The sequence below is a fragment of the Fundulus heteroclitus genome, chromosome 21, assembly GCF_011125445.2.
Source record: "Fundulus heteroclitus isolate FHET01 chromosome 21, MU-UCD_Fhet_4.1, whole genome shotgun sequence".
NCBI classification, from domain to species: Eukaryota; Metazoa; Chordata; class Actinopteri; order Cyprinodontiformes; family Fundulidae; genus Fundulus; species Fundulus heteroclitus.
The window spans coordinates 18,868,035-18,895,540 of NC_046381.1; the positions used below are offsets into that span (position 1 = coordinate 18,868,035).

At 40.6% G+C, this 27,506-nt stretch overlaps 1 protein-coding gene across 1 annotated transcript in view; it reads left to right on the plus strand.

Moving 5' to 3' along the window:
* Positions 1-25,945, plus strand: part of LOC118556971 (rab effector MyRIP-like) — an 80,654-nt gene extending 54,709 nt beyond the window's left edge. Inside the window, exons 3-4 of the mRNA XM_036125752.1 lie at positions 23,693-23,914; positions 25,882-25,945. Coding sequence (XP_035981645.1) covers positions 23,693-23,914; positions 25,882-25,945 — 286 coding nt within the window. The remainder of the gene's footprint in view (positions 1-23,692; positions 23,915-25,881) is intronic.
* Positions 25,946-27,506: the final 1,561 nt, after the last annotated feature.

The following is a 27,506-nucleotide window of genomic DNA, read 5'->3' on the forward strand; positions in this document are numbered from 1 at the left end:
CATTGACAGCTGGATATAGGCATCAGCACCCCTCATGACCCCACAAGGGATAGACGTGTTAGAAAATGGATGGATGCAGCTCTGATTGTATCTTTTCGGTTTGTCGTCCTGCTGGAAGATTAATCTCTGCTCCAGTCTACATATGTTCGTAGCCTTGAGGAGATTTTGATCCAGAATTTTAACTCTGTCCACCTTTACATCAACTCTGATGATCAGCTTCGATGCCCCGGCTGAAGAGTGGTATTTCCACAGCATGTTGCTGCCACCATCATAATTGACAATATTAGTTGATGTTTTTTTTTTTTTGTCTCGTTAAGCCCAGAGCACCTTATTCAACATCTTGTCTGTGTCCCTTCCATGGCTTTGGGCAACCTGCAAAACAGGCTGCTTATAACTTTCTTGTAACAATGGCTTTATTCGTGCCACTCCTTAAATATAAAACACATTTGGGGACATATGAATCTTGGCTGCTCCTTTAGAGTTACCCCAGCCTTCTAGGTCTGTCATTTTAAGTGGACACATATGCTTTCAACAATCAAGAGTCTTTATTGTCATTGTGCATTAAATGTGAAATCTTACCAAAAAATTCATTATGGTTACATAGACACAAATCAACGACAACCATGGGAAAACGAAGAATGAGCATTCCTAGAGAAAACCCTCAGAAATTCAAAAACACAATATGAAATGAAGCTGGGAAGTTTGCAGCGAGTACATACTGTTTTTGTTTTTAGATGATTGGTCGTAACGGGTCAAACAAACTGCACACCTTTCACATTGTTTTTGTGTATGAAAAATGTATTATTTTTCTTCTACCTCCCAATTATGCACTGCTTTGTGTTGGTCTGTCACATTAAAACCAAGTGAATCACATCATATTTGTGGTTGTAACAAGAAAATGCAAGAAAAACTGAAAGGCTCGTGAAAGCTTTACAAAGCACTGAATATAGCAGCTTACATCTTACGATAAAATTAAGACACCTAAGGCGCACACTGGGTTCACAGCCTTTGTCAGAGAGCCGTCTCTCTGCGCCATAATAGGGCACCCTGACTTTGACCTACGCGGCAGAGTCAGGGTGCCAACTGAGAGGACAGGATGGGAGCGTCAGGTCTGTGTCACGCCGTGTCATCGCTGTCACTGTGTTTGTTACTTCATTAAATTGAGTTATTGAGGAGATGACAGCCCAGGGACAGCGAACCTGCAGGGCTTCGGGCAAGTTCAAGATCAGACGTATGGAACGTAATGCGAGGGGATTCTTCAGGACCATGAGTGCAGGTCAAACTAAAGTGAAAAAGAAAACTAATGCATATTAGTTTGATCGCCTTGCAACAACAAGTATACATGAAAAATATTTTGCTGTACAAAGAGACCTATTTTTCGTTTCATTGATGATGCTGTTTTCTCTGGCTGCATTTATCCAGCCCTGTAGTTTGTTCAAAGCTGTGTCAAAAGACAGAAAGCGTTGAAAGCTTTCTCGCTGCTTAGAACAGTATGCTGTGGATGAATGCAATTTTTTTCTCTCCAATCACAATTTAATGGTAGAAATTGTTCATGAAAGTGACTTTTGTGCCAAGGGGGAAGAATGCATGAATTTCTGTCTGAGGGTATAAAGTTGTCATTGGATGACCTTCTGGTGTTCTTTGCTGCAGAAGTCGAAGGCTTTTCCAGTATAGTTCCTGTCATTCAACCCGGGCTACACCTGCCCAGCTGTGATAAATCCTTTTTCTCTCATTCTGCCTCTGTCCTCCCCTTACCCCTAACTCAGCGACTTCTATAAACCCATGGAGCCGCAAGCAATGATAAAGGGGATTTACTTTTTCCAGAAAGTTTTTACCTTTCACAAGCTTTTCCTCTATCCTCGCCTCTTCTGTATCTAAATCCTTTTGCCCAAATATGAAACAGTTTTGTATGTGGCTACCTGTGAAGAATGGCACAATATTTTCCTCTTTTTAAGTCATTGAATTAGACTTAGATAGACTTTAGTGTCATTCAACTGCACATTCAGGATGTTCATTTCAGCAAACTTTCGTTGCAAAGCTTCGCATGAAACCAAAAGAATAAAGAGCAACATCATAAATGTAAGTATTTGTCATTTGTCTGGAATGTAGCACCAAACCAAAACAAAATAAAATTTAAATGTACGGAGAAGTTATGTGTAAGACCATATGAGTTGAGCAAGTATTTGTAGCAACAGGATGAATAGCAACACACTGCAAAAAGGGAACTAAAAATAAGCAAAATTTTCTTAAAATTTGTATATTTTTACTTGATTTGAGCAGCTACGTAAGACTATTTGCCAATGGAATGAGAATTTCTACCCCTAAAATAAGATAATTAGACATCCTGCACTTGAAATAAGATGATGGAGATGAATTGTACTTATTTTAAGTGCAAAAATCTTATGCAATTGGCAAATAATCCAATTTACCAACTCAAATCAATGAAAAAGACACTCATTTCAAAAAGATTTTACCTACTTTTAGTTCCCTTTTTGCAGTGCAATGAGCAGACCACAAAATAGAGATAGTACAGTTAGTGCTGTAAAGTTCAGTGTCCACGTAGAGTGACTAGTGTTTTGTGTATGGGATGGTGGGGTTATTGGAAGTTTAGCACCTCTGTGATCTGTGGGATGAAGCTGTTTTGGTATCTGGTTGTTCTGCAGCCTGTTGCAGGAGGGCAACAGGGAGGACAGTCCATGATCATGGGAGGAGGGGTCATTTATGGTTGTCTGAGCCCTGGTCAGGCAGCGTCTGTGAGCAGTGTCATGGATGGAGGCAAGCGATGTCCTGATGGTTCTCTCCGCTGTCCTCACCACTCTCTTTACACATTTCCAGTCTGTGGCCCCAAACCAGACAGCGATGCAGCTGGTCTGTATTCTCTCTGTAGAAAGTGGCGAGGATGGGAGCAGGGAGGTTTGCTCTTCTCATTTGACATAGAAAGTGCAGACTCTGCTGTGCTCTCTTCACGAGAGCCGAGGTGTGGAGGGACCAGGTTAAAGTGTCTGTGATCTGCACCCCTAGAAATTTGAAGCTGCTGACTCCCTCCGCTGTGGCGTCGCTGATGAGGAGAGGTGTGTGACTTGGCTGATTTTTTTTTTTCTGAAGTCAACGTGACCTCAGGATCTGATTGTTTTGGTCGCACCAGTCCACCAGGTGTTTCACTTCCTCCCTGTAGGCCAGTTTGTCGTTGTCCCTGATGAGACACACCGCTTGTCATGTTGTCCGAATACTTGATGATGTGGTTCGTGCTGAACCTGGCACGACAGTCCTGGGTCATCAGTACGCAGCCCTGCGGGGAGCCGGTGCTGAGGGACAAGACGCTGGAGGTGTTTTTGCCAACCCGGACAGCCTGGCGTCTGTCTGTGAGGAAATCCAGCAGAGGGGCCAATTTACTCACCAGGTGCAGGGGGGTGATTGTGTTGAATGCTGAGCTGAAGTCCAGGGTCGGCTGCTTTCCACGCATTTTCTTCAACCTGGTCTTACCACTCCATTGTCCTCTTTGCAGAGGCTTCCAGCTAGAGCACACTCTATGAAAACCACAGTCATTAAACACACATCTGAAAACACGGTGTGCTCTTTGCTGGTGCCAAGCCAGGAGTAAATAAAACATGTTTAAAGTATGTTCTCTATACGGGTGACATAAAGGTGGGGTGTGTGATCGATATCAAAGCTGCTGCAGGGTCCTAACGACAGTGCCTTGCAAAAGTATCCATGGCATGCCCATTCATCCCTTTCCACATTTGATCATGTTTACTCTATTTTGTTTGGATTTTATTTCATTGACCAACGCAATGATTTGCATAGTTGTGAAGTAAATGGAATTTTTTTTCCATAGAAGTACAAATCTGAAAAGTGTGTAGTGCATTTGTATTCAGAATCCTTAGTCAAGACTTTGTATGAGTTTTGCTTTTTTGTCCTTCAGTCTTTAGTGGTTTATCTCACCAACTTTGCACAACTAGATCCAAAATTCTTTGTTATTATTCTTCGCAAACCATCTCAAGCTCAGTCAGATTGGATGAAGCCCGTCTATGAACTTCAGCTTTTAAGGCACAGATTTTCAATCAGATTTAGGGCTGGACTTTGGCTGCGCCTCTCTAACACATGACTGTCATTTGATATGAACCCTTCAGTTGTAGCTGCATGTGGACATTTAGGGTTGTTGTCTTGCTGGAAGCTGATCCTCCTCCCTATCACGCATCTTTTGTCTCAAGTCTTTTCATTTGTGGTGTCATCTGACCAGAGCAATTTGTTCCACATGTTTGTGTTCTCCCCTGTATGACTTGTGGCAAACTGAAACTGTTGCTTTATTTTTATTATAGCACTATTCTGGACACTCCTGTGAGCGACATTTAGTCGTTCTTTGAAAAAATCCTTTCACCTGAGTTGCGGATTTCCGCCACTCCTGCAGAGTTACCATAGGCCTCTTGATGGATTGTCAGTGCTTTGGATTTTTTTTTATCATTATTATTTATTTATTTTAACCCAGACCTGCTTTTAACTTCTCCACAACTTTGCCCCTTACTAGTCTGTTGTATTCCCTGGTCTTCATGGTGCTGATTGTTCATTAAAAACCCAACGAGGCCTTCACAGAACTGCTGTAACAATGAGATTATGTTACAAACAAGTGCACAAATACACTTAAGCTTCTTTTTGATTCTTTTTTTTATCTAAAAACATTGCATTGTTTCTATTCTTCTTCACATGTGTCCACTACTCTGGTGGTCTATCACACAAAAGCCCAAATTAAATTAATTGAAATCTGCGGTAATGTGAAAATAGTTGGAAAAGTACAAAAGGTATAAATATCTTGGCTTGGCACTATACATATTTAGCTAGAAGTTAATGGTTTCAAATGTAATATCAACTTCACTTGCTTCATGTGCATGTGCAATTTTTCACTGGTTAGAAAAATAACCAGTTTTTTATTAACTACCCATTCTGACTAGCACTGAGTCTTTACAGAAGAAGGACTTAGCACAGGGAATTGTGGGATGCTGTCTGCAAGAACCAAACTCGGTTTAGAGCCAGACACATTGCCACTGATCCCACCCACCCAGCCAATGCACTGTTTGCCCCTCCTCCATCAGGCAAACGTTTCAGGAATATTAAATCCAAAACTAATAGGCTCAAAAACAGCTTCTTCGCAAAAGAGCTATCGCCTCCTGCTGAGAAGACTGAGTCTGTACACTTTACAATATCACTACTGTGAACGCACATTTTTGCACACTCTCAACTTATCATGAATGTTTTATTGCACAGTTCTGTATATCAAGGTTTAAGGATATTGCACAGAATTTACTGCAGGCATGAATGTATCATCAAAGAAGATTTGGTGGATTAATTAATGCAACACAGTTAATTATATAATTTAAAAAGGACTAGCTTTCGTAACTCGGTACGAGTCCTAGCAGACCCTAAAGACTGTTTTGCACGCTTGGGCTTGTCAGTAAGTGTGGTTGACCAGTGCAGCCAACTGACTGACTTAATCGCTATATTAAAAAAAATGTTTAAATTGTTGTTGTGTCCACCTGCACCAAGTGTTTGTGTGTATCCTAAGCCGGTGTCGGTGTAGAAAAAAATGTAACCACAGTAACACGCTGCGACTATAAAAGATTCTTGAATCTTGATCCCGGACAGACTTCTTTAACGGCTCTGATCAGTCAAAGCAAAGAAATGGGATCTCTGCAGAGGCATCGTTGCATCATTGAGATGCAGCTAATCGTTTGATAGGCTGACTGTGGATAGGGGTTTGCCTAACTGAATTAATGTTTATGCGTTCAGAAGGAAATGTGAATGCCTTGTGGTGCTGTCGTGTGATTCAGCACCTTTAACTTGCATGGTGAAGACATCACTATTAGACTTATGTTTATATGGTGGTTGTTTAGAAATAGACTTCTCTGTGAATTTCTAAATGATCACACAGAGACTACTGTGAGCAATGTCTAAGCCATTAAAAAAAAAAGCCCTTTTCACAGCTGCCATCATAAGAAATTTGATAAAGCCTTATAACTAGAAATTCATGCAAATGTGTTTGGAGATTTTGCAGCTGCTAAAAGGCAAATTAAATGCCGGATTTGTCCAAATGGTGTTTTTACTTTGGCCCAGATGCTTAGAATATTCTAATGAATTAATTCAACTGCTTTTTCTTTTATTCTAAATATGTCAGCCCCCACAGATCTTCTATTATGTTAGCCTTTAAAGCTTCTGTGTCGTTGCTTTTGTTATTTTTGCTATATAGTGCATTGTAATGTTTTAAAAAGTGGACATTTCAACCATTATGGAGCTCGTGTGTCTTCCTGATTTAATTCTTGGTTTGTCTGAAACACATCCAGGTATTGTTGTGATTGTGCTGCCTTAAAAGATCAAATAAAACATGCCTTAGTGTTATTCTCACATTTTTTTATTTTTTTTCCTAGTCTTTTCCAGGTTTAAATAGCCTACAGAAAACTAGCCCTGCCTGAATCCTCTGTGAGTTTCAGTGCAGGTGTCTCCTAGTTGACTTTATCGATCCGCCGCCTGCTCTGTTTTATCATAAAGCCAAGATGCATGTCTGTCTACAGTTAGTTGTGCACAAGGCTTTGTTTTTTTTTCTTCTTCTGCTAATCTGTGGGCAAACAGGCCTCACAGTCAGTTGGTAACATTTCGTTTTTATTTATTTGCTGCATGTGAGTACTATTTCGGTGTCCTTTTCTAAATCACTCATTTGAAATTACATAACCGCCAGATTTACTGAGTAACTGTAGCGCTCCTGTAAAAATGCACATGGCGTTGCCCGCTCGCACTTAGTCATTAGCAGCTGCTGTGATGCTCGAACCGAAAGCTCTGTGCAGTTGCAAATACCCTTCTTTGCCAGGCATCAATAACTTCATCCTCTTTGATCAATACCGCATTCTTCCTTCTCTTTCCTCAAATTACCTCTCACAGAGCCCGCTCTCCCTGGACCAGAATGAGCCCCGTCGGTGGGTGTCTCACACCCATCAGTCATGCAGTAAGAGTTTCTGCTTCATACCTGTGTGAGTCGATATGAGTGAGTCCTCCTCCTGGGTTCACACTCGTCAGGGTCAAACGTGATGCTTTCGCTTAATGTGTGCGTCACTGAGAGGTATGACGAGTGCCAGAACTGTCACGGATGTATCATCCTTGGTTTTATGATGCATGAACACACACATTTTAGACTTAAATGTCTTTTTCAAGAAAAGTAACTGTGTGAACGCGTTTACGTCCTCACAACAAGAGGAAACCAACAACTCTCAGTCTCTGAGGCACAGCTGGTCCTAGCCGCTGGTCAGGCTGCCCCTAAATTGAAGAGGGATTTGGAGCCTCGGTGACGTATAGTTGGTTGTAACGCCAGGGCTACATCACCTGTAATAGAACCGTCACGTCCCATAAATAAGCTACTTCTCGTCTCTTGATTCAACCCCAATGTTTCCCTCCATTTGTCTTCTTCCATTTTCCACTCCTCATTTTTACCCCTCGGCCAGCTCTCCTCCCATCAAAGGGGAGTTCAGTGAGTGATGCTCATCTTTAACTCTGGGACCCCTGCTGCCACCGGGATAGCCACCCTGGCCACTAGGAGGCCTTATCCTCCAATACAGCTGTGACGTCCTTCCACACCTGGAGTCTCTAAAGCTAAAAGCCATGCCATCACCAAACAATCCACTGTGTAGGAGATGTCAGCAACTAGAGGATTAGCCCCTTTACCATTACCACTCAAAAGCCTGGGGCTTTTTTAAATCCCGGGTAGCGTTTCCATACACATTTACCCGACTAATCATTTTCCTGGGGCTTTGGTCCCCCAGATGCCCCAGTACTTTGCTCCACTTTCAGGGGCTTGCCAAGGGGTTGTGTGCAGCAAGAAAAACTGTCCACCACAAGGGTGGAGTAAGGCGATAAGGAGTTTACAAACCTATCAATTTTATAACCAATTTTATAGAGAAAGTACACCTCCAAACTTAATCCGTGCAGTCGGTTCATCAAGATTATGAGGTAATTTTAATTCTGCTCGGACATGTCGGGAGTGGCTGGTCTCTCCGAGGAGACTGATCTGTTAAGCCCCGCTGCTGCGGTTGGCGAAGCATATAACATTTAACCTTTCTAAAAATGATTTTACTGTGATCAAAAGTCAGTAATACTTTACTTAAAAGTGGGAGTCGCCATGGCTGGGGGAAAATTATACTAATAAAGTTTTAAAGATCAGTCTTGTCTGCCCTCCACTTCTGTGACACACAGCACTGTGATCCCTGTACTGCGCAGGCAAAAAGAAGCGGTGCTTTATTTTTATTTCTTTATACCAACAGGAGTAGAACAGTGTAGCCTGGTGGTGAGAAATAGGGTTGGGTTGAGTATAAAAGGGGCTAAGGAGATGTAACACCCGTGTGTTGTCCTCCTGTTTCTCTGGAATCCAGATGAGTGGCAGTATACAGATACTACTTCTCTGCATTTGTCTGTTCGACCACTGTCTTCTTGCTGCCACCAACTGGTCTGGAGTGGTACTGCAGTTTGTCCTCACAGTGTCCCATATGTCATTGGGGCTGTTTTACATAAATGATAAATGGCCCCTAGCAGATAGAAACATGAAAACCGAAAAGCCCCAGACTTTGGTTTACCCTGGGAAACCAAAGTCTGTGGCTTTAAATCCTGGGGCTTTTAATTTAAAGGGTGCTATTCTGAGTAAGCTGAGCATTTTGCCCTTACATGTTTCAGGTTTGTAGTTTGCAAATAAGGTAACATGTAAATATTGATCCACTAAGTTAAACATTTACGCTCGCAGCTTTTGAGCTGCTGTTTATGAAACATGCAGGTCCATATTTCTATCATTTTTCTGGCAGCCGAACAGCATATCTGTTCCCCTATGCACTGCAACCAGTCCAGTCTGTCTACATTTAAGCACAGATTTTAGATGTATTCATTACCTGAGGCACCATAATTTTCTTGGCACTCACTGTCAGATTTCTTTAGTGTAGATGAAAATCATTCAACACTGAAAATATCCCAGCCTGTGCTTGGTGCAGGGCTTAGCAGTACAGGGGTGTTCTCAAGCTCATAAGCTATAGGCGAACACTTCAAGATCACATAAGTCACCAAAAAAACAATGGCCTTTGTCCCTGAGTCCTTTTGAATCTGTAACCTGGCTTTTTATGTTGATTTTGGAATAAAGCCTTCTTCTTCGCTGGGTGGCCTTTCAGCCCACATCGCTACAGGACTTGTTTAAAGGTCAGTGATGACATTCTTCTTCAGGATACTCCCATTAGCCACTCCCCATTGAATGGTCACAGAAATAAGCAATACAAACTTTGAGTGTACCCTCAGACCTCGCATGTTGTTTTTTTTTCCTTTGAGGATCGGCAAATTCCAAACTACCCATATAACACCGTCACTGCAGGCTTCTTACAAAATTGGTCCTTGTTTCAATTACTTATGGAAAAAAACTGTTTAACATCTCACAATATAGAGCTACAAAGTTGATAGGCTTCAAAACAATTACCATCAGTTTTACTCTGACATAATATACTGTATCAGGAACTGTGAAGCATGATATAGGCAACCAGCAAAGTAGAAGGCTTAAAAAAGGATTCTTTCTTGCCAGAAGTGCACTATTATACATCCTGTGGTTCATTGTTGCCAGCCATTCTTGCATTAGTTTGGCGTGGAGAGCCTTTGATTGAAGCTCAATAAACAACATTTTCAGTTGTTTACAACAAAATTCTATTCCAGCATCCTTTTCTGTATGAAAGTGACACAATCTTCATGACAGTCTGGTGTGAATACATGCAAATGTGTGCTATTGTGTAAATGAGACCAGTGTGGTGGAATTAAAATCCACAATTTACCCATCAAAACTGAAACTGAACGAAAACCTTAAACGGTTTTAGCTAAACATTTAGTTTTGTGCCAAATGCAAATAAATGCTCAGTCTAAGATTCATTTAAAAATTGCTCTGAATTTGAATGATTTTTGCAGATTTTTTTTGAATCCCTATTATTATTATTAACAAATTCGGTTGTGTTTATGTCTTAAGAATTGTTTATTTTCAAATGAAACTGCCTTTGCCTTCTTTCAGTTCGAACTTCAGTGAGATAATTATAAGAGTGAGAAGGGAAAGCTGAAATCCTCCCAATTTATTTTTGCACCATGCTGAGTTTCATCTTCTGTTTAAAGTGGTACAAAATTATATGCAGTCGCTCACTATTTATCTCGTTCTCATTTTCTCACATAGTTACCAAACAGCCAGTGCACTCTGACCGGATACGTTATCAGCGGAGCGCACATTTGACTCGGATTGTTTCCTAAACCGAGGGCTCATTACCGCCCTGTTGGATAAGAAGGAGAGTCTTGTCCTCGCAGCCTGGAGGCTTGCTTTTTGCCACTGGTTCCACCAGGAGGGGTACATATAAGAGAAAAAAGACAGATAAGGAGCTCAGGGCTGCTCTGATGTATGGAACTCGGCAGGAAGTAGGCCATAGTTGAAGTGTGAAGGTAGATTGCTACAGGCTTGCACCAAGGGAGGTAAAATGTAAAATTCATGAAGTTACCATGAAGCTGAAACCAGCACAGAAGTGTAGCTGGAAAAATAAAATCATACAGAGCGAAAGAATAAGGAGTCTGTAATTGAAAGAAGAGGATCTAAGTCAGGCATTACGTTTTCCTAAACCATTAGATTTATAATCTGCCGATGGAGCTGTGTGTAATTGATTCCTCTGTATGCAGCCTTCGGTAATTGCCCGGACTTTGCTGTAAAGCTACAGATAATGTCAACATTAAAAAAGATTTAGCCATGTCAATATTGGCTCCCTCAGAGCAAGTATTCACTCGCTGCAGGAATTAAAACGGAGGATTGCTGAAAATACTGAATAACAGAGCATATAATAATAAAGTCCAGGCACTTTACTATTATCTGAGCTGGGAACTGAAGCAGCTGCAAACCATCTTGAGAACATTAGATGTCTTTATGCAAATTTTTTTTTTGGGTTGGGGTCTGTTGGAATATTTCTCATCATCACATTCATTTTATCATGTTCTCTGAAGTATTTTGTTTCAGTAAAAAAAAACATTTTTTTTTTTACTTTTTTTAAGAAAAACAGCCAGGTGTGCATGCAGGGCTAAAATTATGTTTGTGAAGAAATAGAACAGGTCTTTATGCCCTGAGATACTTTAAGAATCTGTCTCAATGGGGTAAAAAAAAAAATGAAAAAATGAACCAAATGAACCGCCTGGCATGTGTACAAAAAGCAGCGTCACGGATTGAGAAGCAGTCTTTTCATGGGTCGTATCTTTAAGCTGCAGGGGCACAGCAACATGTGTCACTCTGTGTGCACCCACAGTTGTTTGGGATCACAAACATGGAAAGCAGAGATGAAGGAGCACACTCGTACAATAGTATCAGTATTAGCAGTAGGCTGACTCACTCAGGAAGAGCGCCACTCCTTTTTGACATTTAGAATCCTGGTTTGTTGGATTCATACGCCCGCTGTGAAAGTAAAATTGGCAAATCCGCATATTTGTGCGTTTTTTTTTTTTTTTTGCCTTCTGAACTGTCTCTGTTCATTTTCAGTGAGGAAGTGACACAGCGTTTAAGCTAAAGTAACACCCGTAGCTCCACTTATTTCCTGCTTTGGTCACCTTGAGCTTCTATGATAAGGGTTAAAATACTGATAAACAGGTGGTCTCAAAGAAGGAGGAGACCAAAGAAAAATCCTGCCTCCATTTCATTCATTAGACAGTCCAGAAAAGAGGGAGACAGATACAGCAGTAAGGAAAAGAAGGTGGGCACTATAGATTCTCTTTATTCATGCAGCAGATGAATTAACCTCGCCAAGGTCACCGCAGAAATATGAACAGGATTGTTAGCACTGGCTGCATAATTTAGATGCATTTCTTTCCACGCAGAGCAGAAACACAGAGCTCTATTTTCAGAAACATTTGTCCCAGAAACATTGCATTAATTTGTGCGGATAAAATATGATGGGATATAAACCAATCAGCCACAATATTATGTCTATGGAGAGCGGAGCCGCGCTGGTTATCTTCTAAACAGAGCACCTGTTGCTTGGTGGGATATATGAGGCAGAAAATGAACATTGCTCCTTCAATAAAAAAAAATGTAAAAGGATTGGAGCAACTTTGGCAGGGTCTAAATTGCAATGGCTAGACAACTATGACTGAGTCCGAATGGGTTTAAAATTGAAATGCCTTCAAAGGATCAGTGCCTAAACTCACAATTTTTTTTTGTTCAGCTAACAAAATATCATTTTCTCCTATACATAAATGAAGCTCCAGCAACTGTAGCCCGATCCCATAAGTATCCCTAAAATGCCACATTATCATAACAATGTTCCAGTTCTTGAACACCAAGGATTTCTCCTGGCACTGCGACATGAGGCAGATGTATACAGTTCCTCGCCTAAACATAGAGCACACCCTAAGAGCTGAATTTGTTGTTGCCCCCCCCCATCCCCCCCACCCCCCCAGCAAGTAAAAAGTCATGCACTATTAAAGACTCACAATCGCACATTTCCAATTAATAGCAAATTAAGCACCTGGAAAGGCTGGGATCAATTCTCAGTTACCAAGTGCATTTAGATAGTGTACGCTTGAAAATGCACAGATCAATAAATAAATAAATAAACATACACACACCTAGACTCAGTACTGCACCTCAATCAGCAAAACGCATTGCAACATCCCCCTGATCAGAGCTGCATCATTTACTTGGGGACTCGCGACCAGTCGATAGGGCATTTGTGGGTCTTTGCACCAAGGCAGCTTGAAGATATTCCTTTTTGCCACAATGCTTTGTGTTGTCTCAACACCAGCACTGGGGTAAAAATATGCTGAATTAATCCTCCATCCTTTTCCTGATCTAACACCTCCTGTTTGTGTAACTGCAGCGTGTCTCCGGACCGCTTGGCTTGGTGCAGTTTATGAAACCTGTTCTGCCCGTGCTTTATGGCTCAATTTGTTTCCTACCTTACTGAAAAATCTATGCGGCTAAATGAACTTGAATAACCTTATTTTAAAGTGTTTTAACAAGACTAGATTCAGGCTTCCAGATTCACTTAGTCCCTAAAGATTATCTTCCAAGTGAATTTCCCGTTCAGTAAGTATGACGAGCTTACCTGAATCTACAAATAAAACAACAACGGGGTTATTATTAGTAATCAACAAATTAACATCCCCACCGCGTTAGAACTTGTTAAATCTGAACAGATATGTTCAAAGTCTTCAAAGAAGAGAAAAGCTATTTTTCATTGAAAGAAAACAAAGATAGAAAGATAAACAGTTCATTTTTAACCATAATTGGGATATCGTTTGTTTAGTTTGTTATGGTTAAGTAAGCACCCATTGTTCAGATGTGCTAACCTTGAGTAATAAATAATACTCTTTGGTATTACAGTAGCAACATAAAAAATAGCAAATTAAACTATAACATAATATCATTGCTTTTATTTAAAACCAATGTGGCAATTATTTTTAATGCTGCTAAAATAAAATGTAATATTCCAGTCATTATAATATCATTTCTCAGATTTATTTATTTATTTTGCTTATGTGCTTATTGCTCAGTATATTGTACCCTTTCGTCATCCTGCTCTTTATAAAGTAGCACTGAGAGTATAATGAGCTGTTTTTAGCCGCTAAATTGACTGCAGAACAGAGAAGACGTTCATATTATCTCGGCAAATGTAGTTCTAAGACAGTGTTACCTTAGCAGAGGTAATGGGTGACACTCGTTAAGCTGCCATCAGACTTTCCCACGTTACAATTAGTGGTGCAACAGTACACTATCTGTGCCGAAAATATCCGGAGCCGCCCATTCGGCTCGGTACGCAGATGTATCAAACAATTACCGAGTTTTTCTCTAATATCTGAACACATCAAGAATGTTTTTTTTTTTTTGCAGAACAAAGTGTGCCATGCAGCATTTTGTTGCGCAACTTCAAAAAGATGTCCAAAGCAAAACAGAGAGGACTCCCAGCTCTCATCTCATTAAACTTTAAACTCATTAAGGTTTTTCATGCAGCTACAGTGGAGAAAAAAGGAGGACTGAACCAAAACTTTTATACCAGCAAATGCATCTGTCAACAGAAATAAGGTGTGTAGCTCACCTGAAGTCCAAATCCAGCTGCCTGCAGCATTCAACCAGCCCAAAACGCTGCACAGCAGATGAGATGTGAACAGTTGCTTTTATGGTGCATTCAAGTCCATCCGGTAAAATTGATTGTCTATATATCAAAATGACTCAAAGGTGATATAAACATGATTTTATTCTTAAATGTCTGTAAGGTCCCCTCAATAGATTTCTAAGCAACAACATTGACCAATTTAAAGTGGTTTTATTGTTGTGTAATCCATCCATGTGGTCACTTTTTATTTATATTATATCTTGATTGAAATGAACTCAAAACTTACCACACCTTCAGATTAAAACCAGAGTATGCACTCTACAGTGATTTTTTTGTGAACCTTTTACACTCCTAAGTATAATGTATGTTGTCTTCTTGAAAGACGTGTTTACACAGACTTAGATGTGAAGAAATGAATGACCTTTTGCGGAGCATTAAGTCCTGTTGTGTCTGAAATGTGTGTGTTGCTTTGGAGGCGCTCCAGTTGTGAAGAGTGCGTGTGTGTGTTGGGATCAAAGATGCAAGTGTTCTACTGCATCGTACGTTTATATATGTATGTGTACATGTAGGGATCAGGAGAATAATTATCATCTTATTTGCTGTAAAAAGAGAATAAAATGGTAATTGTTAGTCAAATTTATTAGAAAGAAGGAAAAGCCCCGGTTTCACTTTCAGTTTCAAGCATCTCCCATGCCGAGGTGAGTAAATTTCTATCAGTTCTCAGAGCACAACATAGCCTGAGCTTGTAAAACGTTATTGTTGGGTTATTGCTGCAACATTTGAGTCGCAGATGTTCCTATTCTGCACCAGTCTCTGGGTGCGGCGTGCGAGAGCTGCAATGCTCATAAAGGAGAGTATTCTAAAATAATCAACAATTGAGGTCAGCCTGGTATGTCTGATGATTGTGTAGATGCTTCGGCGTCAAATGTAGAATCAGGGAATTCAAGAGTTGTATTTTTCAACGGCATTGTGTCTTCAAACAGCACTTTAAAAAAAGACTGATGTGTAATACAATGACGGGATATAAGTCTTCACCTCATGACTGTCTTCTATGACTGGAAATGTTCCAAAACAAGTCAATTTGTCTGTCTTTTAATTAAGGAAAAAAGTGTAGGAGCATTTTCCTAACGCTCTAATGGGCACATGAAGGGCAGAGATGTGCTACCGTATGCTTCATACAGTCAAAAAACTTCAGTGACTCCTACACATTCTCTGTTATTTCATAAAAAAAAAGGTTTTAAGACTGTTGGGTGGAACATTTTAGGGGTTTAGAGGTAATAACTTTCTTAAAGATAGCTGTACACTGATAACAGTAATTGGCCTGTTTCGCGTATCCTCCTGATCTTAAGGCCGAGGAAAATATTGGAAGAATTAGCATTTTGTGCTGCTGGATCATAGCCGGGTTGTGGGAGGGAGTTCAAAATCAGAAACAGGAAGGAGGAGCAGGAGCCAAAAACATAGAGTAGGCAGCTTAATGAAAATGACAATTAATCTAAAGCAGGCTGTTCATGAACTGATCAAAAGGTTCAGGCCAGCACTTCCAAAAATAAAAAAATAATAAAGAAATATTAAATAAAAAAGAACCCAGGATCAACTAATTTGTAAAAAAAATTATTCAGAGGTGAGTATGTACCTGGTTTTTGCGTATTACCCCAATAATTAATCTAGATGCACACTTGATGCGACTGTTTTGCCATTTTGAAGCGTCACTTATGCAGCAGCATGAAATCCATATATTTGTGATTTCTTTCCTGATTTGGATCAGAAGTGAATAACCCAGTCCTGTGTCATAAAGTGGGGTTTAATCTGTTACGTTGGGCCTTCAGGGATCAGTTTTGGAAGCTGTAATTCTTAAAGTCCTGAGCAAGACAACAGCTGTTAAGAGGGCGAGACATAATGTAGAAAACCTGAATTTATGGAGGGCTGGAAAATGCCATTATCTAGATTACAAGTCTGGTTGTGACATAAATCAACTCTAAGCCTGCCTATTTGTCAAAGGGTGAAAGATGAAGAGAGGAGGAGGGGGGGGGGGGGAGCAACGAGAGTAAAATAACGCTAGTAATATATCCCTATAAACACAAGGGGAGAGAAGAGGCGAGCGGAGGGGAAAATACGGCAGACTTGATGGAAAACGAGAGGGAGGGTCGACGAAGAAAAGAGTTAATAGATCTTAAGCAAAAGCTTTTCTCGCCGGAAGTGACAGGCTGCCAGGAATACTTTGCATGCCATTAAATTTACATGCCCTCCTGATGTCGCCACGCCGAAAGGATCAGTATTCAGTTTGTGCGTCCACCGCTAAACTCACAGCCCCAACAACTTTTACACTGCAGTCACTCATCAGCATAATCAATACTTTTTTTTTTTTGTTCATTCAAGAGTTTGCAAACTTTAACACTCTCAGCACCCTCAGAGGTTTTCCCTTCACTAATTTGTCACGAGCTACTGCTGTTAATCTTGCTGAAGTATGGCTTGAGTTATTAATTGCAAGTGTTTGCATCTTAGGCGTCAGGGGAAGATGACGACTCGATAGGACAGGCAATCGGTAGCTTTGGAGGGAGCTCGCCCAGCACGCTTCATCTGGCAGGCTTCAACGTCATGAATGATGATGATGATGAAATAGGTGATTAGAGGGACTGAGATTTTGGCTTCAGTAAACATTCACAGCAAAGATGAATGCGGTAGCTGGGTGTTCAATTGGCTTAATGGCATCCATAGAAAAAATAATAATGACATAATGAATAAGCAACGGCAGGGGAAGCGCATTGCCTTGTTAGTTTAAATAAATTCACCTGATTGGTCATGATTTTCTGGAAACACCTATATTAAAGGTAAACCATGCAAAGTTGGGTAAAACGTTAATGACGTTAATTATATGCATTCAGTCCCAGATTGACAGAAATTAGACTATAATTGTGTTGTGGACAGAGAAATATACATTTGTTTTTTGTTTTTAAAATGTATTTATTTTTTTTAATAAATGCTCAATATGTGGCTTTTATTTTTATGTAGCCTCCCTGGGCGAATACTTTTTAGTAGCACCGTTCACTGCAGGTGTCTAGAGATACGCCTAAAAGACCTCAAGAGTGAAATGATGCTCATTATTTCTCTCCATGCCGATCAAGCTCAGTCACACTGGATGGAGCCTTCTTCCATACATATCCTGAGTCCATGTGACAAAATGGATGAGAACACCATTTGCCTCAGTTTATTTATTTTCAGGTAACATTCTTGTTTGCTTGACTTATCTAAATCAATTCACAGTTCCATATTGTATTTATTGTTCATTTAACTTGTGCATTTTATTTTGGTGAACTTACCTTACTTAGCTGTGTTTCAGGAGGAAGTGTGTGCCTCACTTCCTGTTTAGAGCTGATGTCACAGGAAGGAACCTGGTGAAGAGGGTAGAGGGGGGCAGACCACAGACATATATACGTAGACGCGTCATAGGGCGCAGGTTCGCACGTCAACGTCACCGCCATATTGTATGTGGCAGAAAAAAGTTGAGTTCTGTTATTGTGAACGTGGATCAGAGAAGATGCCTCACTCCTGTGCTGCAATAAATACACACACACACACACACACATATATATATATATATATATATATATATATATATATATATATATATATATATATATATATATATATATATATTTGTGTGTGTATGTGTTATGAATATAAGGATCAATTTGGTAAATCCAAACATTGTGGTCTTCATTATTTCATAAAACCGTGTCACATGTGAACCTTTAGGAACAGACTTTTTGGGTGAGTATTAAAGAGGTAAAATTAATAATATGAGGGGAAAAAAGTCCTAAAGTAAAGATAAACTAACAAACACAAAAGTGATAATGTTATGATAAAAACATCATATTATGAGAATTAAGGGGGAACATTTCCAGAATAATCGCAGTTTGCAGAATTATTTCACTCCTGGAGTAATAGGGCCAAGTTAGATTATTTTAAATATTTTTATTCTTTAGGAGAATAAATTCAGGAGAATGAAGCTAAAGGGATACGAAAATAAACTTGTAATATTACAAACAAAATACTACGAATACAAAGTATATTCAGAGATTAAAGTCCCTCTGATACTGTTTAAGTGACTGAGAAACTGCAGATTTGTCACATTTAAGATGGCGGACGATCTGACGCATCGCAGCATAGGCAGAACCCGCCCAATGACGCGTCTACTTTTATATTATATCTATGGGGCAGACAACTATTTAAATGTGATGTAGTCAAATGTAGGCATTGTGTGAAATCATTCTGTGTGGATTTACTTTTATAATGTTATGGCCATACTCAAAAAGATGCTGTTAAGGCCAATTTAAAGCAACATCATTGAGTTCAAGCTGAAATTGTTTTTAGGGTTACCTGTTTATGGAAGAGTCCATTGGAGGCCATTTTGTCTGCCACAAAATCAGGGCATTTAAACAGAGGAAGTTCAGGGAGCGAAAGGGTGATGGGGAGTTCAGTAACTATGGTTAATGTATTAGGGAAGCATCAATTACATAATATAATATCATTTAAGCACTTTAATATTTAAAAGATACAAAATTAGCTGAGGGGATTTAGTATGTATGTATGTGAGTGTATAAGTATGTATATAATTTAGGAAAATGAATTTCTGAATTACATCTCCGTCCAGTTGATAATACACAAAGTTTGTAAACAGCCAGAAAAAGCTATAGAAGAAGAAGGAGCGAACCCGGTCAGTGTAGCTGAGTACGCTTGGTGTTAATTTTGGTTGTTTTTAGTTCAGTTATGATCTGTTGAGCCATGTTAACCTCTGAGTTATTTTTTGGGGGGATTTTTGTAAATATATTTTCACTAATTTTGTTGTAAATAAACCACCTGCTACACCGGACGTCATCTGCCTACTTTGGCCAGGCTATCTCATGGTCCACTTCACTGTGCGGGGTAAACTTTTTGTCAATGGTGGCTTGTTGTAGGCCACTCCTGGTGCAGGAATAATAGCCATTGGCACCTAAACCGGGGATCTTTATTGCTCCTCCAGAACCACCAAGGCCCTCTTGGCCGCGTCTCTGACTAACGCGCTCCTTGCCCCGCCTCTACCTTTAGGTAAGGCAAGGCAAGGCAAATTTATTTATATAGCACAATTCAGTACAAGACAATACAAAGTGCTTTACATGATTAAGATATACCAAAATAATAAAATGTAGATAGAAAATAGAATAAAAGCAAGTAGGGATAGGATAGGGATAGGTAGACAGCCACGTCTTGTTTGCAGCTGTACCGTATTCTTCCCATTTCCAAGTGATGGCTTGAACATCGCTTCGTAAAATACCAAAATCAAACCCGGGGTTAAGCTTCTCCACATTTTCTCCCTGACCCGTTTGTTGTGTTCTTGGTCCTCACGATGCTTTATATTTACCAATGCAAAAGTCTGAGGCCTTCATCAAACGTCTGGATTTATATTGAGGTCAATTGCATGCAGATCAAGGGGATGTGAGTACTTTTCCATGACACTATATCTTATTGGAATTAACTTTGTGTGAGGGGCATCTGGTTGACCTATACGTGTTTCTGGAATCAGTGCAATTGCTGGCTTTGATCTTTGCGTTGACGCAGAGTTATCCCGGGCATTTTGTCTTTGGTTTTATGTGTGCATTTTCCTGACAATGTAATTAAACGACCAGAGCAAAAACCACCGTCTACGCTAACTCCACTGCTGATTAAACCAATTTAAGGGACCCTGAAAGGCAGCACAGTTCCTGATCCTAATCAGGACCGAACACAATCATTTCCAGGCAGCTGCTTTCTCCAGCTTATTGAGATACGAACGCAAGCAGCACGTATTGAGCTTTTCCTTTCCTGTGTCCGTAAAGATAGTTTGGATCGTGTGCGAACCGGACCTTTGATGTTTGGAGCCCAGACAAAATGTATATTTATAGCCTTCAGGTTAGAAAACTCATTCATGTTTGTACCAGCGTAGCACGTTCCCCACACAGCCCCACACGGCACCCTTTATGAATTGGTTTGTTCATCTTGTTAATATGTGGCGTCTAATGATGCATATGAAAAGCAATAAGCGGAGCAGCGGAGAATGTGCTTGAGGAGCAGAGCTGATGACTTGGGGTTGCAGGAGATTGAAATACCCCCAATGGAAACACATCACACCCAGGAAATTTGCAATATGCTGCATTCAGCACACTGTCTCGCTACACATTTAATTTTCATTGGCGGTAGGGGGATGCAGACACGTCTCTTCTCTGTGGCCATCGTTTTTCTGTAGCATTGACCGTATTGTGTGCATCATGTTTCCTCGCTATAAAATACGCGTAATGCTGTTTTTTCCACGGTTATGCTCCGTGCACTGAATGTGCTTCTGTAGGATCATTGAAAACCCTGAATGATCTGCTTTCGCTGTTTGCAGCCTATAGAGGGACGTCTTAAATTATTTACTTGCCAGCCATTGAAGCAGAACTCGTCTTTCACACCTTACCAGCAGCAACATCTTTGCCTTGCCTCCTTTTCGCGCCTGACGATAACTGATGGCTGACAGTGTGGGTAAACGTGTTACACCCTCCTCCTCTCTGGGGATTCTTTTAGGGACACAACTGCTCTCTGGGCCAACGATGATAGCTTTTATGCTATTAATGCAAAACAGCTCCAATTTTTTTTTTTTTTTTCCTTTTGCAACGCATTGCACGGTCAGCGGAAACTCTACACAGAGGTTGTGGATAATTTAAGAGTTGGGGCTTCACATACCTGCCTCGCTGGTTAAAATATTGATTCAAATATATTATTTTCAGGGCCTCATTTACCTGTTCTCTAGACTAATGCTCCTAGTTTGCATGCAGAAAGGACGGCTTCATATTCAACTAAATTTAATAAAAATAGAACCTGCAAAACAATGTAAGTATACTTTTCTATTGAGGGTTTTCATTTTATTTACTCATTGCATGAGTTTTGCTTTGAACTCAGTCAGTCAAACATTGTATAAAAATCTAAAATACCACTGACACATTTTTGATTGTGATTATTTATTTTGTATTCTTTGATTGTAAATCAACCTTTACCCTTAAACAATCAGGTTAGCTTACAGAATTTAGCAATGCTAACTGCAGCTTTGGTGCTCTAAATATGACTGTTTGTGTGTGTTTTAATCCTATTTTTCCTTTAATGGTGTAGTATTAAGAGTAGCAGGTCCTTACCAGTTTAAGTTCTGAAAGTGATGCTGAACTGTGTTGGTACCCATCATGGTTTTGGGATTCCTAGATCACCATATTTTTCTCTGCAGCACATCAGGTTAAAAGCTTTGCAGCTTGATTTCTTCCCCTGACTGATCTTTGTTGTATTTTCTACAGTCTGAATTGAATTCCTCCTGGGAAAAAGTCTCAAAGATTGATGAAAATACTTAAGAATCTGTATCATTATGTATGGAAATATTTCATCCTCTATCGTGTTTGTTAAAGAGAAAAAAATCACGTCTCTTTGCAGTTCTTTGCATTACAATAGGGTTGTGATGAAATCTCACTTTGTTAAAATGCTGCAGTATTTCTCCCTAAAGTGACTTTATTAAAAAGTAAATAAATTTTAAGGGCTCCACATGCTATGAAGGTGAATCCTTTCAGTTTTAAACTACATTATCTACATTTGAGGCTCTTATGTTGAAGGAAGTAGTTCTCAAGTTGCTGTGTTGTATTGACAGATTAGGAGACCTTGGTGGTGGTGACCAACAACAACAGCATTGAATCAATTTTCACCACTTTTTTATTGTTTAGCTGTAACTGGCAAAACTGGGTATATATATATATATATATATATATATATATATATATATATATATATATATATATATATATATATATATATTTTTTTTTTTTTTTTTTTTTAGATAAGTTAAATTCTATTGATCTCAGTGTGACGTACAGCGAATAGCCAACCACATCAGAGATGAGGATTCGAGTTGTCTTTTAGATACAATTTGTAATTGCTGTTAATTTATTATAGATACTTTTGCTATTATCGTAGATATAACAGGTTTGCTCATACAGTTTTTATGTCCAGTCAAACGGCGAGCATAACACACGACACATAAACTAATTTCCCTTATGAACATTCAGATGTCAGATGGGAAATCTCAGAAAACCTCTTGAGATTAAACATGAGTTCAGAGTAAATAAACATCGCTGACGAGGAATAACAATAGCGATAGTTTGGAGCCTGATTTAAACAGAGAAAAAAGAAAAGGTGTTGGTTGAAAACATGGAGAACAGATGCTCTTAGTTTGCCACATGATGGAATGAAGGTGAGAAATTGTGTTTTTTTTTTCTCCATGTTTTGGTCACGTCGCTTTCTGATTGGCTGCACGTCACATCCAACACGCAGCCTGCTCGTTTGTCACCACACACGCAAGGATATCGGACCTAGACAATCCAACACGTTGAATATCCCTAATTTGAGGTCGGAGCGGTCTCTACATCCTTCTGAGAAGACAGGATCACTTTTAACACACCACAGACAGCAGGAATGTCTCTAGACCCATCTCTATAATCAAGGGGTCCTTAAGATTGTCAGAAGGGGGAGATTGGTACAAATATCGCAAACCTGGCATTATGTATGTTTTATGTTCGTTACTTTTGTCCTCTGTGACGTCAAGGGCCTCGACGGACACTTTGTAAAACAAGTAGAGGTTTTATTATTCTCTATTTTTGTAAAATCCTACAGAGGAAATTCACAATTTATTAAAGTTGTATTTTTGATATGTTTTTGAGGTTGTTGAAAAAGAAATGCGCCAAAGCCGATTAAGATTTGAAGTGTCAGAAAATTAACAAAACCAGTTCACGTTAATGGTAAAACCGAGACACAGGTGGAATAAATTAAGAAGCATTTTGTGTGCCAGTGTTGATGTGAATGCCTGCAGATTTCTGTGTCCTTTTAATGTGAAAGGATGCACACTCTGAAATCCCGTAGTCTAGTACCTTGATTTCTTTTCTCGGGACTTCCAAGTATTGAGGGCTACACTTCTTCTTTTTTTCTGGTTTCAAACTCTTAATTGCTTGAGCCTTGTCCCAAACGCTCCCCTGCAGGGAGCTGTGGATTGTTTTTTTTGTTTTTTTCCTTTTCTTGCTTAAGGCGTTATCCTCCGTGAGTGAACCCAAACTAGGTTACTATATCTGCCAGTTCACTGTCACAACGCCTTAATTAATGGATAACAAAGCTTGGAGAAAGCAGATGTGCCCACTTCAGCTGTGGTTTAGACGAATGCAGGAAAAGCGAGGCATGTCAGGTCGCTCCAAACGGAAATGTCAGCCATCATCTTAATTCCAGCGAATGGCCGTAAGAGACGGAGAGACGGGCACACAGTTGGGAACGAAGGAAATGACCCGTTCTTCGCTCTTCTGCTTCGTTTTAATGCCCTGCGCCCCTTTTGCATTTTTAATTCGCTGCAGCTTTTCTAATTATTCCATGTTGTGTACTCACTGTGCCGTTCTCACTCCCACCGCTCAACCAGACGCTCACCAGCCTCTCACTTTCTCTCCCCCTTCCAATCCCCTCTCTCTCTCTCTCTCTCTCCCTCTCTCTCTCTCTCTCTCCAGTGAAATGAAGCAGGAGCTCGCAGAGGAAGGCAGCAGATGCTCCATCCTTTCCAAGCAGCAGCGTTTCAACGAGCACTGCTGCATCCGCTGCTGCTCGCCCTTCACCTTCCTGTTCAACCCCAGACGTCAGTGCCTGGACTGCCAGTACAACGTGTGCAAGACCTGCTGCACCTACAGCAAGAGGGACAGAGGCTGGCTGTGCTCAGCGTGCCAGAAGGGCAGGTTAGTGTTTGCTCTCTCACATATACACACACACACACACATATACACAGCGGTGACTGGAGGAATGAAGCGAGACAACACATGGGAGGGAAGCAGTGATGCTCCGAGCAGAGGACACACGAAGCGGAGGAAAATTGCCGGTGGGGAAATAAACTGGAATTTATTAAGGTGGGTTCTGATTAAGAGGGGAAGAGGGCGCAAAGGCACAGATGTGAGAGGAAAAGTGAACGAAGGAGCGGAAAAAGGCGGGCTGCTGTACACGGGTTTCTTTTACGGATTTTTCCAGGATCGTTTTAGGCTTTGCTTTGCTTCATAATTGAGAAAAAGTGACATTTCTCTTACGTTGTGACATCTCTTGTGATGCAAAGGTCAAAAGAAAACGTGGTTATTGAGGGATAACAAAGTGGAAAAGGAGCAGCAGAGTTGTAGGAAACGCTGAGGATAATAGGGATAAGGAGGTTAAATGGAATTTGAAGAGCTGCAAAGCTAAATCTCACCTTTTGTTTTCCTTTTGTATTATTTTTGACATATATCTTCTTATTTCATTCATTTATTTATTTTTTGTCCCTCCCTTTACCTTTATTTGTTCTGGCAGTTTTCCAGTCACACTACTGCTGATGATCTTTCGATAATCAAGGTTTTCTGGAGAGAGAGGACGCGCGAGAATCCAAACAAAACAATCAGAGGAGCAAAAGAGGCAGAGGGGGAAAGTGCTGCTGCCGGGAGTCTATGCAAATGACTGTATGGGCATGTATCTGTTTAGGCTGTTTATTCAGGCATGTCCGCCCAAAAGCCTTGGGAGTTGTTTCGCTGCCCCGACTCAACAATGGATGAATATTAAATTCTCGATGTCTGTGCAGGAATGATGCTGCATTCGTTTTTTTGGCGTATTTGTTAAAAATTGGTCGGAGGCTTGGAATCTAAGAGATGTGAATAATGCTGTGGTTTGGGATTGTCGATTTTCCGATTCTGCCAGAGCTTTTCCGGTCGTAGGTCCACAGATCTCATTTTGTGTGTCTGTTGTGATGCATAGAGTAAAATATTCAGGTGCAACCGTCGTGCATTTTGACATTTCTGATCTGACGTGAGTCCCAGCCTGACCTGAGGTTCGGAGGACCACGGAGTCAACGCAGTTATGAAATGTTTAGACTCATTTCCTTTCCTCAGTCCTCCATCTCTTTCAGGTTTTCATTGATTTCTGCTGTACGGCGTGATAAGTTAGAACTGCTGCCCTTGGTTCTGCTGTTTGAGAGAAAATGGAGCCAAAAAGCCAGGGAGGAAAGAAATTATGTTCTAAAAAAAAAAAAAAGGGTGCCACAGTTTGCATTGATCATCTTCTTTTCTCCCTTTTCTTTCCTGTCTTTCTCTGCGTATCTCTGCCTGCCTGGAGGCTCCACGATGTTCCCATTATAGGGTTCAACATAGACGCAGATGGGCCTTGTGTCACAACATTGCCGTCTACATTTAAACACGGCACTTTTCAATAGCGCATTAAACCGGCTTTAATGTGATTTGAGCGTGAATCGGCCTCTTCTCTGGGTGGAGTCCCGTCATTTTGGAACAACGATTTATAGGTCTATCGAGGCTAAACGAGCCCTGGAAATGATTTTTTTGGAATTACGGTTTGTTAGCGCTGGAGTCAATGACCGCAAAGAAAATATATTGATTAGATGCTAAATAGACTGTAGCTGTACTACAGCAAGTACAAGTGCAGTCATTGTGCTGAAGCTGCAGTAATGAAAGCGTAATCTGCATTCATAGATGATGTCAGGAGGCAAACATCTTTTGTAAATGCAACACTTATCTAAGTCGCCTCAAAAATCACAGTGTGGAAAAGAGTTCCTCTGCGTCTTTTTCGTCTGACTCGGCTTGTTTTGAATATTTTTGGCCCGTTCTCTGTGGAATTCAAACGGGAAAATTCATAAATCGCCAAATGGTGTCACTCGCATGCGCCGGCTGTCCTTCAGCGCTCGCAGAGGCACGGCCATGCTGCTCGCAACTGTGAACCATCAAGGGAAAGCAGATTTGTAATCATGGCACACATGGACTCACTCAGAGGCTGAAGTCACCCACCCGCACATGGATGGATGGACGCGTGCCGGCGGGGGGGGAGAAATTATGTGGGAATATGCATTGATCAAGTGTTAAATAGTTACATTGTGAGATGTAGTCTTGGCATTGATCCTTTTTGATGTTTTGATTGTAACGGGGTTAAAAGCAGGGATGGTTTACACTGCAAAAACAGAACTTAAAATAAGTAAAATGTTCTTAAAATGAGTGTTTGTCCTTGATTTGAGCAGGTAAATAAGATGATTTGCCAATGGAATAAGATTTTTGCACTTAAAATAGGAACAACTCATCTCCATCATCTTATTTCAAGTGCAGGATGTCTAATTATCTTATTTTAGGGGTTAAAATACTCATTCCATTGGCAAATAATCTTATTTACCTGCTCAAATCAAGGACAAACACACTGATTTTAAGAACATTTTACTTATTTTTAGATCCGTTTTTGCAGTGTAGCGCCGATGCGGATGATGTCTAAGACACACTCAGACCCGCACCAAACACAGATTTCCCTCCAGAACCAGTAGGACTCTGGAGTCCGTTTGAATTAACGGCATCCAGAACTCGCTGCCCACACAAACACAGAAGAGGTTTAATCAGAGAAGTCCAAACATTTCTAGCTGAAGGTGAAAAGCTTTTTTTTTTTTTCTTTTCTTATCTTGGCTCCTCGCTCAACGCAGCGGGCAAAATCCTAAAGGGGAAGGAAAGAAAATGGAAAAGGAAGGTCAAAGGAAGAAGCGAGCGGGAGGGAGAGAGGATGAAAAAAGAAATGGCAAAGGAGGATATGACCCATTCCAATTATTCAGTAGCAAAAGTGATATTAACATTCTTTTGTTTTACCTCTTTTATTCCTTTCTCTGCTGCTTTTACGTCTGTCTCTGTTTTTGTTAAAGTTTGCTTTATTCCATGAGTCAATCTTCTTTCCGTCCTCCTCCTCCTCCCTGCGCCGTCTCCACATTTGCATTCAAGCTACAGCGACCCTCTGTGCTTAATCTGCAGAAATGGACTGCTCACAGCTTTATAGAGTCCTGGGGCTATAGAACAGTGTACCCACCCGTCTATAAACAGTGTGCATGTGTTTGTGTGCACACAAGTAGCAATAAACTAAAGTGACAAACTGCTCGCACCATTTTCATAATCTCTTCCTAAAGCATGACCGCGGGGAGATTAGGGCGTCTGCTCCGTATGTGTACACAAACACACATGTGAAACAAGAGCGGCTTAAAAATGAGTATGCGTATGTGAAATACATGCACGGTCACAAATCCCACACGAAAATGCATGCGGTTTCTGCCATTAAAATAAGGCAAGTTGTTGTCAGTAGCTCGGCGTGTCGGTGGATGAGCGCTACGGTCCAACGTATTTTCATCATAGCCCTATCCAAGGTGACGAACACAGGGAGACACACAGATTGCACGTTTAATTTGGACCTTTAAAGGATATAGGCGGGCCTACCTTTAAATGCCCAGCTGCTGATTGGCCGGAGGTCTTAAGACGCTAGATCAGCAGGCGCACTGAAATCTGG